Consider the following 14,698-nt stretch of genomic DNA (forward strand, 5'->3'; position numbering starts at 1 on the left):
AAAGCCAAACGAAGATGAACAAAGAACAAAATACGAACAAAGCCACATAAAACTAAGAATTTGAGTGAATGCTTTCGAGAATTCTTATTGCTCAAAACTCAAGTGATTTACAATGAGGGGAGAGACCTCTATTTATAGTTGAGCCTCCCCAAATCCGACGGTACAGGTTAAGTACATCAACGACTAAGATTAAAAGGTATCTACAAATCAAATCTCTAAGATTACATATATCTAAGATTGCTTATCCTCAAAGATTATGTTTCCATATATGTTAAGCTTGTAGATGGACCTTCAATCTCTTCAAGCAACGGACCAATCCGATCGGGCCAAATGACCTCCTTCCCACTTGATGGATCGAACAAATGTACCATAGTTGCGGGCTCCCATGCACAACCCATGACATATGTCACATTCAACTCATTCATTTTAATAATTTTCCTTGACTTGACACATGTAAACTAATATTTTTTTCCCTTCTTATAAAACAACTTCTATGATATTAACCTATGTTTGATGTTAAATCAATTATTTGGAGTTTAATTTTTCTATGCTTTTCACAATTTATGTTTATAAGGTATATATTTTTATAGACACTTTTGTATATGTATGTCACATTCCTCATTCATTTTAATAATTTGTCTTGGCTTGACATATGTATGTTTGACGTTAAATCAATTATTTGGAATTTTTCATAATTTATATATAAAAAGTATATATTTTTTATAGATGTCATGTTCATCTTATTCATTTTAATAATTTTCCTCAGCTTGACACGTGTAAGCCAATATTCTTTTCCCTTCTTATAGAACAATTTTTATGATATTAACGTATGTTTGACATTAAATTAATTATTGGTAATTTAGTTTCCCTATATTTTTATAGACGCCTTCATATATGTATGTCGTGTTTATCTCTTGTTTATAATTACTAGATTATGTAATATTTACGTTATGTGAAAAAATTATGAAACAAATATATTTATTAAAAGTTCATACAAAAATAAAATGATGCTTTGATATAAATGGTAAACTTAATTGTTTAAAGTTTATTGTGTCACGAGTTCAAATCTTATTATGTCTAAATTTTTATTTATTTACAAATGTAAAAAGACAAAAACACTTTCATAATAGTATTGTAAAGGTTGTTTTACCCAAATAACCCAAAAAAATATTATATTTACAAAAATAACCCAGGTTTAAAAACAATCACCAAAATAACCTAAAATGAACAGTACTCACTCTTTTTTTGCACCAATGATTGGCTAATCATTGTGTCAGACTTAAAAAAATTATTTTTTTGGGTTCTGGCCTGTCAATGGCCGGAACCCATGTATTTTTTTTAAAAATTGTGTAATACTGAAATACGGATATACGAAAAAGAAAAAAACAAAAAAAAAATTTTGGGTGCTGGCCTGTCAATGGCCATTTTAGGTTATTTTGGTGATTGTTTTTAAACCTGAGTTATTTTTGTAAATATAATATTTTTTTGGGTTATTTGGGTAAAACAGCCTATAACTTGCTTTGTACATAAATAAGTACCTTGGTAATTTTCTAATTGAGTTGGTACTCGATTGACTTGTGACACCAACTCAATTAGAAACTTATAGATAATGATTCAATTTAATTTTTTGCGTCAACATCGTAATATTATTCTTCAACCTATTTTTCATAATTTATTATAATAATTTAATTTAGAGAAAAAAATGCTATCTTATTTTTGTTTTATTTTTATGCTAAAAGTTCTATAAATTTATATAAATTGTGATAAATTAATAATTCATTTTATGTATATTTTTTTATTTTCTTACATTTTTATATATGTGATACATTAATATAAATATTTGTTGAGAATTGCAGCAGTAGTGATGAATTGATGTGAAAAGGTGAAAGAAAGAAGAAATTTGATATCAGTTACTCTATATAAAATTACAAGATATGTATTGATATACTAACTATCAGCTCCTAACTAACCAACTAACTAACTGATGATTATCTCTTCAACAACTAAGTAATGATTATCTTTTCAACACTTCCCCTGAAGTTGGAGGGTGACAGAGATCATTGACCCCCAACTTGGATATCAAATATTCATGTTACTGGACTCCAAGTGCCTTAGTCATCACATTTGCAAGTTGTTTATTAGTGCACATATACTGTGTTCAAACCAACTCATCTCATATTTTTTCTCTTACAAAGTGACAATCAATTTCTATATGTTTGGTTCGCTCATGGAATATAAGATTTGCTACAATCGGGAGTGCTGCTTGACTGTCAGAAAGTAACAACGCTGGATCACGTTTATCAAGGCATATTTCTTTTAATAAGCCATCCAACCATACTATGTCCGCAATTATCAATGCCATGCTTCTATACTCAACTTCAGCTGATGAATGTGAGACTATATTCTGCTTTGACTTTCAGGAGATGAGAGAATCTACAAGTTTGATGAAGAAACCACTGATGAACCTTCTAGACATGGGGCACGTGGCCCAATCTGAATTGCAATAGGCAACAAGCTGTTGTTTATTTGATGCAGCCAACCAAATCCCTTGGCCAAAATCTTGACACCCCTTTTTGGTACTTGACTTTGTCTAGCTTCATCTCGGACTTTCATTTTACCTTCCTGGATTGACTTATCAAGAGATTACCACGCAAGCTGATATACTAATTATCGACTACCTTTAGCAGACTTATAGATATCTCACCACCATGGCAGATTCTTACTTTAATCCCTTCATTCCACATTGAACTCAATATCGACTTACTGTATTATCTCGACATTTACCTTTTTATAACTTAGCTTATGCATATACCCTTCTAAAGGAAAGATCGTTTACCTACATCCTCGTATATAACATTCAAATATAAGACTTGGAAAACATCATACACTACGCTTTTCTTGCGAAATTGTACTAATTGTAAGATGGTCCCACTGGGCTTTCCTCATTCTTAATGCGTTTTTGGATGATTTTTTATGCAAATTAGTGAATTTAATGCTCATAATCCTTAAATTCATGTTTATATACTTAAGAGAACATTTGAGAGCAAAATGAGCGAAAACTAAGTCAAAATCGGACAAATAGAGCTATTTTTAGGAGCCACACGGGCTGGACACACGGCCATGTGCTAGGCCGTGTCGTTTTCACAACTTGAATTGAAATGCGTGAAAAAAATGCAATTTTTAGACTTTCTAAGCATTCTAAAGTCTATAAATACCAATTAGAGAAAGGGAAAAAAGAGTCATCAGAGAATATCGAAGAAAACACTCGAAGAACACCATTAGGAGCCAACTCTGAAGTAGATCTCCATCAAGATTGAAGATCTCCTTTTAATTTCTATTAAAGTTTTTATGAGTTTCTTTATTTCTTGTCGTTTTTCTAACTTTGAGATGTTTTTATACACAATTATAAACAAATTCCTTAGATACCTAGGGAAGATAGAACCTATGATGAATTTTATTATTTAATTTCTATTTTACATGATAAATACTTGATTCTTGTTATCAATTATGTGTGCTTATTTCTTGTTTTAATATTTTCGAGATATCAATTCATGTTTAGTGTGCTTAACCAGTGGAGCAAAAGTCTCTGATTAAGAGTAAATTTAGCATAATTGAGTGGAGTTGCATGCAATCCTAGAAATAGAACGACATAAATCTACTGGATTAGAGTTTAATATAATAAGGGAATTCATAGATCGAGCTAATGAAACAATAGGGGTTTTAATTAGAAAGAGATTTCAATTAATCAACCTAGAGTCAATTGTTCTTACTCTTGAAAGAGATATTAACATAACTTAGGGATTTTTACGGATTCAGACACCAAATGAATAAATTGTTTAATTCACTAGGTGGATTCTTTTCTGAGTATTGTCTCTCTCATTGGTTATCTTTCGATTATTTTCCTTATTCATTCTCTGTTGAGTTCTTAGTTAAATTAGTTTATTCAATTTAGTTTAAAACACATCACTCTAATTTTTCGGTTAAATAATAGGAAAATGATAATTACCACTACTTTTAGTCCTCGTGGATACGATATCTCTACTCACCGTAGCTATACTATTGCTCAATAGGTGCGCTTACCTTTGTCGTAAATTTTAGTTAGTACGAAAAAACACATCATGGTCCTAATGCACTTCCCATCCACCGATAGTCCCCAATAGACTATCTCTTTGCTAGATCATGTAAGGTAGATTTCCCATTTATAAGATAGTCATTAGCAGACTTCTCAGCGCTAGATAGACCCAACAAACATCATCTTCCTTTGTTAATCCCTGGTGGACATTCCACCTAAGATAGTCATTGGCGTTCATTCCACCTAAGATAGTCCTTGGCATTCATTCCACTTAAGATAGTCCTTAGCAGACTTCCCTTTTTTGGCGACCTCTTTGTCAATAAATACTTAGAATTAAAATCTAAAGAACTGTCCCGCTTTCTCATAACTAGTGTTGACTTATTCATTACATCTGGTAGACTCTTAATGGCGGACACTTATTTGCAAATACTCTGAAGAAAATACCATTGTTTCCATGCATATCCACGCACCAGACACTTTCACATATTCCTCTTACGTTCGCATCTTGGCCAGATACCTTATCAGCACGATTGTCCGCATTCCCTTACGCTCCATGACCATTATGATAGACATGTTTAGCATTTTGTTTTGATTGTTCACAACTAGAAGAAGAGAAAGGCACAAGAGCATCATACTCATCCCAAAGCAAGCGTAATTTAGTGAAATACATAGACATTGAAGTGGTTCCTTGAAGGTGAGAAATGGTCACACGATGCAGAAAATAGACTCGAGATCCATCAACTTTATTAAAACACTTATTAAGATCTTTCCAAACAACTGCTGCATTGGAAGCAAAAACTATCATTGCTGAAAGTTCTTTGCTAATTGTGTTCAAGATCCATGAAAAAACTATGACATTACAATGCTCCCATTGAGAATGCAAATCCTCTGTTACCGATTCTTTAGAGTAAGTCCCATCTAGAAAACCTAAATTGTTTTTTTTTTCCCAATAACACAATTCGCATAGATCCGCTCCAGATATTATAGTTTGCAATCCCAAAAAGTTGATGAGAAACGAGTAACGCACCTGGAGTATCAGATGGATTCAAATACAAGGGGTAATTGAAATCAACTGAAAGATTAGAGGAATTCGCCATTGCAACAAATCGCGAACAAAAAACAAAATAGTGACAAACAAACCGCAATCAATAGAGAATTCCGACAGTAGTGAAGAATTGATATGAAAAAGGTGAAAAAAGAAGAAATTTGATATCAATTTTTTATTAATGAAACATGTATATAAAATTACAACTTATATGCATTTATATACTATCAACTCCTAACTAATTAACTGATGATTATCTCTTCAACAATATCATATTCAAACTTAAATTTCTTAAATAAGGTATATATTTTAGTAGTTATATAGTTTTAAAAAAAATTAATTTTATGTTTTTTTAAAGTGAATTTATGCATTATTTTATATGAGGTGCCAACGTTATGGCAAAAACTCCCAAATTTTCTTTTGGTATTATCAAATGCTCTCATTCATTTTACATTTTAGGGTTTAAAATCAATCTTGTAGGGTGAAGAGTGGATTCAAGTAAAAAATTTCTAAAAAAAAAAAAAGATACTTGCTATTTTTCCAACCACTTATTGTTCAAAGATTTTATCCTCATTAATTGTTGGTATTGAAACGTGTTACACAATTATTTATTGATGACCTTTTACGAATATGATACTGAGATGTACCTACAAAAAGCAGTCCATGCTTGACCTTGTTTAATATAATAAACGAAATATTTTTAAAAATAAATTCACGCCAAAAATTGGATCCAAGTAGTCAATAATATTAAATATTTGGACTACTTAATAATATTATAAAATATATAAATTAAATTATAAAGATGAAACATCTTTATATATAGTAGAGGGATCAAAACTTAAATATTACCATTTTCCATGTATATAAATTTAAATTTATGTGTATAAAATATTAAATCCCAAATTAACGGGATATATGAAGTATGAAAATTAGTTTATGGAGTCAGAATTGAATTCTATTTTTTTATGAGGTTAACTTATAATATCATCCATTTTAAAAGGATTAAATAGAGATTTTCTCATTTTAAACCACATAGAAATAAATTTTTCATTTAAGAGGGAGCAGGCCTCTCATTTCACCTTGCATTTGTGGGCCTGTGAATTCACATTTGTATTGTATAAAAAAATACCTTAAAATTTTAAATATTTTTTAATGCAAATTGTTAAAAGAAAAATCTTAGTGATGGGCAGCGGGCACCTTATAAGTGTTACTATTTTTAATTATTAATATCTTAAAATGAGTTAAATTTTTTTAATGAAAATATTGGTTAAAATATTAAAATTTTAACGGTGTTGACGTGACAATTCACGTGGTCGTCCATATATATTTCATACTGACATGAAGCTATTTGTCTCAAATGTCACGCCAACAAATAATTTAAAAATATTAAAAATATTAAAAAACAAGAACAAATTTTAAAGACTTCGTACAAAATAAAAAAATAACATAAAGTACATGTGAATTCCCATGCAAGGCTTTAAACTTAATTTAGATGGGCGGTTCATTTATCTCTTATTAGGTTAAAAAAGCAGTGGCGATAAGATTAATTACTGTAGCGGTGATGCAACAGATTTCATTGTACTACAAGCGCAGTAAATCCAAAGGCACTCTTAACATTTTAGTCAATATTTCTATTAAAAAATAACAACAATTCGATTTTTTAAAAAAAAGACCAAAATTAACTTAAAAATAAAATAAAAGTAAAATTGGTAAAATAATATAAATATTAAAAATTAAATTTGATATTATACAACTTTGTGCTCACAATATTTTTTGGTTATCTTAAATGGTTTTCAATTTAAAAACTTGACTTTTAATAAGAGGTAAAAAGAAAACAGATCATTGTTTGGGATCCTATGTTTCCCAAAGATTGACAATATTGATTTTTGGGCCTTTTATCTTTTTACTAAGTAAAGTTAATAAAGTAAATTCAAAGGTTAAATGTGGCACATGAATCCTTGAGTTCAATTAAAATAATTATTGATCATTTACTATGATCTAAAGTAAATGCAAAAGTTAAAAAATTAGCACCTTTTCTTGTACCATTTGCTATAAATTGTAATTATTATTTATTTTAGATATTCAAATTGGGACATTTAGAAATTGTAAAATATTTTTTAAATAATTAAAACTCGTGTATGTAAGATAATAAAGTATTTAAGCAATTATAAATATTTTTAAATTGTAATTATTAATAAATATAATTAAAAAGACGAGAAGTATTTCTAGTCATATATAAAAGTTAAAAGTAGTTACAATGTGGAAAGAGGACAGGTAATAAAACAAGACACAGTACCCTCCCCAGTGCATGTTCCCATCATTATATAAACTCTACAATGCTTACCAAACACATCACACGTCAAACATCAAAAACAGTATTACTTTCGTATATTCAACGATGGCTACCCCTATCTCACTCTTACTCTCATCACTGGCTTCTAAATCCCAGCAACTGGTGAGGAATGAGCGTCAGATGCTCGCCGCATCCGACGACGGTGCGATGATGAAGCTGATTCAGTCGACTCATGCCCCCGACGGTCGTTTTGTTGATGTTAAACCAATTCTCCAAGTCATTGTCAGTGTGTTGCATCATACCATTCCCAACATTGATCATGCTGTGAATGTAAATTTTGACAACCTTATGATTTCATGATGTTTATATTCATGAAAATAGAAAGATTTCAAGACATTGGTAATTTGTTTTTTGTCTTGTAGGGTGGAACGGGACACATCGATGCTCTCGATGATCGGACCAACTCGTCTGCCATTGATGGTGCACTTGATGCATTGGCTTATATCGTACACAAAATCTGCTGCGAGGTTATTCGGTTCTTCTTTTTTCTTTCGGAATCTCGATCTTTTCCGAAACCGCAAAATGACGATACTAACATTTGATGTTTTGTAGGTATCATGCAAGTGTTCAGGAGGAGCGGATGCTCATGCAGCAACAATGGGGATTCTCAACATGCTTTCAAGCTATTCGTGGGATGCAAAAGTGGTGCTAACATTAGCTGCTTTCGCAGTGAATTTTGGGGAATTTTGGCTGATCGTTCAGCTTTGCACTTCCAACTCATTGGCCAAATCCGTGGCTCTCCTCAAGCAGTTACCCGACATTTTAGAGCATTCCCAAACATTGAAACCCCGCTTTGATGCACTTAACAAGCTCATCAATGCAATGATTGATGTAACCAAGTGCATTGTTGAGTTCACTGAGCTACCTTCTGAGTTTATTTCAATCGATGTGCCACCATTGTCGATCGCCATGTCTCATATCCCCACTGCTACCTACTGGATCATTTGGAGTGTCGTCGCTTGTGCTGCACAGATTACGGGTCTCGTCGGGATGAGACACGAGTGAGTAATGAATTTCTTACATGCTCTCAATGACACAATATGATGACAAAATCTATCAATAATCAAATCTTTTGTTTCGTTCAGATTCATTACATCGACTTCTGAGGCATGGGAACTATCAAGCTTAGCACATAAAGTTAGTGGCATACATGAATACCTTCAAAGTCTATTACGTCTTTGTTATCAGCGCATTGGTGAGTCCATCCTAGAGAACTCAGAAATATAAATCATATGTATACATGCTAAAAGTGTCATGGAGAGTTTGAATGTATTTTACCTCCAATATTAGATATTAAAAAAGTGAGTAAATTAATTCTTATACATTAAATCAAAGAGTAAATTAGTTATTATATTACCAATTTCATTTATTTCTATTGTTAAAAATTAGTCCTTATATATTAACATGAAGGCGACACCAGATTTTAAAAATAAAAAATGATGAAATTTTTAATAGAAAGAATCATGTTGCTCTTTAATTTAACATATAAGGACTAATTTATCAATTTTATAAATAAAATAGACAAAATTCAATCTAACTCTTACTATAAGAGGCCTCAATGATACTTTTACCTTTTTATTCATAGAAAGAGATGACTTATAATGATAATGAGATGCAGATGAGGAGAAGCTAATGGAAGCTTTTGAAGACTTCAAGCGTACTATTGAAATACCTCAAACGGACAACTTGAAGATTCTCCTAAAAATCTTTCGCAAGGAAGAGACTTATTATCTCTTGAATCCAGACAAGACCAAGGTTGATTTAATTTTATGTTCCAAGTTTCAAGCATGTTTTTAAATTGATTGGACCGCATATTAACTTCCTATAAATTTAGCAGGTTCTTAATGATGTCTTGAGAAGAAAGCATGTTTTATTGCTTATTTCAGATCTTGACATCTCCCAAGAGGAGATTCGAGTTCTTGAGGCTCTTTACAAAGGTGAAAGGGTATCATCTGAGCTTAACTATGAGATCCTATGGCTCCCAATTGTGGACAGATCAACTTGGAATGATGGTTATGAACAAAAGTTTTTGAGCTTACAATCAATTATGCCATGGTATACAGTGAATCATCCTTTTGCTATTGAACCAGCAGTGATTAAATACATAATGGAAGTATGGGGTTTCGTTAAGAAACCAATTGCGGTGACATTGGATCCAAAAGGAAAGGTTTTATGCCCAAATGCACTCAACATGATGTGGATATGGGGAAATTCAGCTTTCCCATTTAGCAGTGAAAAAGAAGAAAATTTTTGGAAAGCTGAAGCTTGGACCCTTGAGCTTCTCGTTGATCGCCTTGAGCCAAACTTACCTACTTGGGTACATGAACATCTCCACATAACTTTAATATACATATGTATATAAATTAATATGCTTAATTTATTCATGGTTTTGTATGGTTTCTTATATAATCAGGTGAGCCAACAGAAAGTGGTATGTTTTTATGGTGGTGTGCAAATGGAATGGATCGAAAGTTTCACTACCGCAACAAAAGGGGTTGCAAAGGCTCTCGACATTGGCTTAGAAATGGTTTATATTGGCAAAAACAATTCAAAGGAACGAGTGAAAAAGATTACTGGTCTAATCAAAGAGAAGCAACTTAGCCACGCTTGGGAAGATGACAATGTGTGGTTCTTTTGGAACCGATTAGAGAGCATGTTGTACTCGAAAATCCAACATGGGAAGACCATTGAAAACGATGCTATAAAGCAAGAAGTGATGACGATGCTTGCATATGACGGTAGTGAAAATGGATGGGCAGTGTTCTTCACTGGTTCAGATGAAATGGTGAGAGCCAATGGAGATAAAGTGCTTAGCAGCATGGAGAGCTTTGATAAATGGGAAAAACTTGCGAAGCAAATGGGGTTTATCCCAGCACTTCGTAAACAATTGGAAGGGATTACCGATGACCATCATTGCACTCGCCTTATTCTACCGGAAAACAGTGGCGGGATTCCGGAGAGGGTGCAGTGTGCTGAGTGTGGACGTCCAATGGAGATGTATTTCATGTATCGCTGCTGTGTTGAGTGAGCTAAACAAAGCCAAAAAATTGCTATTGAGGGATCAAATAAAAGAGTAGAAAATAAAAATAGCAATCATCATAGTTTGATGTTTGTTTAGAGTTATATATGGTTATCGTATCTAGAGTCTACGATATAGTGATGTTTGTGAGATTTCTAATTATAATGTTTAGGGCTCTTTTATTATCCCACATCGTCTATTGAAGAGCCTTAGTTAGCAAATTTTATGTGATTTTGTGTTTTAATTTTAAGGCTACTTTGCTAACTAAAGTGTTTCCCAAGTTTATGGCTTGAATTTTTTATTATGATTATTATTTTAAGATTTCATCATCTTCAAAAAAGACTAAACAAAAGTCTAAACATATGTATAAATAAATTTAATCATTTCGTTTGGTGAAATTGTAATAACTAATTAATTTACTTTTCACTTCTCACTCAATTATCTAATTACAATTAATTACATAATAATTAAAGAAATTAATTTAATTTAATTTCCAAATCATCTATTATTCCATTTGAGAAAATGTATTTACTGTGGATAGTAATACACGAAATCTATTTCTCTTTCATTGTTTTCATTTATTCATGGTATCAATTCTAAATGCTATCCATATATGGTTGTGCTAAGCTAGTGGTGGATCAATTGAACATGAGAAACCTAGGATGCATAGCATAAAGGTGAGTTCATTTAAGCACTAGCTATTCAAACAATGCCTTAGATCATCTCAAAGCATTCCACAAAATACAATTTCTTTCATACTTATAATTACACAAAGGAATGATAATCAATTCAAGCAATGTCTATCTACAAACATGAATATAACCTATCTATCATTTGACACAAAATCAAACATATTTACTAAAGTAATTACCTCTAGTCTATTATGCAATTTAACAAAATGAACTAATTAATATCTATCTTAAAAAGAACCAAATTACCTAATATCAAACAAAAGTTACATGCTTGAAAGACAACAATACATAATTTAATATTCACAACCAATAATCTCAGTATTAACATAGTCTAAGCAACATTCAATTCAAGCACAAACAAATTATTATTATTTGATATATATATATATATATAACAAAAGATAACGAGCAAAACAAAGAAAACAAGAAAATTATAAATCTATGTACTCCCCTTGATATACTTAAAACATACATTGTCCTCAATGTAAAACAAATGAAGCATAAGTGTAACACCCCCAAACCCGGCCTAGACGTTATGGCCGAATTTGAAGATGTTACAAAGAAAAATTAGAAATCTATCTTTTCCTTTAAAAACATCATACCTTTTTATTTTAAAGAATCTGTTGTTAAATTCATTAATAAAACCATCAATTGTTTATTCTTTCAAACAAAACAATAATTTGAAGCTGAAGTTTTATAAGTCATTATATTTTGAAAACCAAGTCTATTTTCTCAAAAGCGTAGATCACATAAAACACTTGTTTTGTAAATTGTTTTGTTGAAAGACGCAAGCAATCTCAAATCTAAACCAAATCCAAAAGTAAAACCCAAAAGTCCAGAGAGTCCCAAAATTACAAAACTTTTGAAAACCAGAAATTTAAGTAAACTTTTAAAGTATATGAAATTTACAGACCTGTAGTCACAAATGAGCCTCCGTCGCACTGACCCACCTAAGCCTGAGGATTACCTGAACAGAACAGACAAACAGAAAGTGAGTTTTAAAAACTCAGTGTGTAACTCAATGGAAACATAAATTCAGATTCTATCATACAATAGAACAAGACAGATGCAGGCATATATCCTTTACATAATCAGATTATCAACAGAATCATACAGAAACAAATATGCATAGTCCTACCCCCATCCTCTACACACCAACTCTGACCATCCCAATACACCACATAGGGTATAAAATACCCACCCAACCCTACACACCACATAGTGTCCGTACGAAACTTATCAGAATAATTGCAGCCATGCTACCAGAATATTGACGAGATGTCACCTCATACAAAATACTTCCTCCACTTAAGCATATCTCGCCCCAATACCATATACAGACAGTAACACATATATCAGAATTACTATGTCACACATACTCGTTTACAAGCACTACACATGGTTGTACATAATAATCAGATCATACATATTGTATTTCATAGTACTCATACCAATCTAATAGAGTAGAAAATATCATGCTTTAGGGTTTTTTTTTTGCTTATACTGACTCAACAGAAGGTCTATAGTCAACCGAAATGACGTGTCCAACCTTAGGGAAAAATTCTAAATTTTGGGACTATATGCCCATATGGGCCCATACACCTGTATGGCCCACACGCCCAATTTAGCTGGTCACACGGCCACATACACACCCGCCACACGACCGTGTGTAGCACATGGCCTACCACATGGCAGGCACACGCCCGTGTGTCGTTGACAGGCCAGATTTTTGGCTTTCACCAGTCGTCATTTTCTCGTATTTTTATTACACACCTGGTTCTATTCTGATGCAAAATCAACCCCAATACCACCAACACTAAAAACAGTATCCCAACACCCAATTTTAGTAAACATTTATGAAACTCAAATACAAATTATCCAAAAACAAAGCCACACAACAACATTCAATGCATTCACACACTTACCAACAACGAACAGAAAACACCTAATGCTCAATTTGTTGGAAGAGCACCAATTGCTTCTTGCCTTTCCCCTAACCAAGAATTAAACAAAAAAAACCCCATTAATCACTAGCCAAGAAACAATAAAACCACACTTATACAAAACTTACTGAAACAAACGCAATCGGAAGTTGCACAAGAAAAGATGATGAATTGAAATAGCGACGCTGATCCACAAAGGTAACACACAATTTTGGTTTGAAACTAAAATAGAGGGGAAAAAGAAAAAAATTGTACATAGAAGAGAAAAAAGAATAGAAAAGTGACGTAAAATCAAGAGGGTACTTTTTTTGGAAAACAAAATTAAAATTAAACAAAATCAATTAATTAAAATTAAAAAAAGAACTAAAACTCCCAAACAACTCCCCCACTAACAACACAATCTCACAGAATCCTACCCACTAACCTCATCCAACTACCACAGATTTTCAACCTCACCAAACTTCTAAAACACAACCGGCACATACTCACAAAAGCAAAAATTAACATGCTTCGTTCACATGAGAGTTCAAACACAAGACCCTAAGACCAGCTAACACTTTACCACTTGAACCAGCATGCTCATTCTAATATGAGTTGACCGAAAGTATTACATAAGTCAAACCACTAGAAATAAGGCTAGGATAAAAAATAGCATAATTTTCCAAAAATGAGACTTGAACCCAAGACCTCAAACATACAATCAAAACACTTAACCACTAAAACAAATACTTATTTATGACAAAATTCATAAAAACAAAGTTAAATAAATTAAGGCGTTATAATAAGTGGAAACAAGAAAAATCCTCTAAAAAGGCCGAAACCTCGGTATCACATTGGCATCGAGGTCAACGTGTGCTCCAAACGAACAAAAAAGTCCCTAAAAAATAAAACACTACACAAAATAACATAAAACTAAAATAATGTAAAACTAAAACTAAAACATAAAACTAAAATAATAAGGTGCATCATTTAGATGTTAAGTCAGCCTTTCTAAATGGCTTTCTTAATGAAGAAATATTTATTGAGCAACCTGAGGGTTTTAAGGTCACTGGTGAAGAACAGAAGGTTTACAAATTGAAAAAGGCCTTATATGGCCTAAAGCAGGCTCCAAGAGCCTGGTATGAGAGGATTGATAGCTATTTGGCAAGGCTCGGGTTCACAAAGAGTGTTAGCGAGCCTACACTCTATGTTAAGAAAGATCATAAGGAAACCTTGTTAATTGTTTCCTCGTATGTTGATGATCTGCTGGTCATTGGCTGCAAAGATGAACTTATTGAAGACTTCAAGAAGCAGATGCAACATGTCTTTGAGATGACTGACCTTGGTCTAATGACCTATTTTCTTGGTATGGAAATCAGACAAGGAAGTGATGGTATTTTCATAAGTCAACAGACATTTGCTTCAAAGGTGCTTGAAAAATTTTGCATGTCGAAATGCAAATCAGTCACTACACCTGTTGCATTGGGGGGAAAATTGTCAAGTGCCAGTGAACATGATCGAGTAGATGAGAAAACATATAGAAGCTTAATTGGTTGTTTGCTTTATTTAACAGTAACTAGACCAGACACTGTCTA

At 32.4% G+C, this 14,698-nt stretch overlaps 1 protein-coding gene across 2 annotated transcripts; it reads left to right on the plus strand.

Moving 5' to 3' along the window:
• The first annotated feature begins 7,477 nt into the window (after positions 1–7,477).
• On the plus strand, positions 7,478–10,753 carry LOC107933690 (protein SIEVE ELEMENT OCCLUSION B). Of its 2 annotated transcripts, none has more exons than XM_016865964.2 (7): positions 7,478–7,740; positions 7,833–7,937; positions 8,023–8,471; positions 8,556–8,665; positions 9,089–9,225; positions 9,305–9,787; positions 9,884–10,753. In XM_016865964.2, exons 1-7 carry the CDS (start codon positions 7,516–7,518, stop codon positions 10,496–10,498), a joined length of 2,124 nt encoding a protein of 707 aa, XP_016721453.2. In that variant the 5' UTR covers positions 7,478–7,515; the 3' UTR covers positions 10,499–10,753. The 2 variants fall into 2 exon arrangements, with proteins under 2 accessions (XP_016721453.2, XP_016721454.2); XM_016865965.2 differs by having other exon boundaries at positions 9,308–9,787.
• Positions 10,754–14,698: the final 3,945 nt, after the last annotated feature.

This window comes from Gossypium hirsutum, chromosome D03, assembly GCF_007990345.1.
Source record: "Gossypium hirsutum isolate 1008001.06 chromosome D03, Gossypium_hirsutum_v2.1, whole genome shotgun sequence".
Taxonomy (NCBI): domain Eukaryota; kingdom Viridiplantae; phylum Streptophyta; class Magnoliopsida; order Malvales; family Malvaceae; genus Gossypium; species Gossypium hirsutum.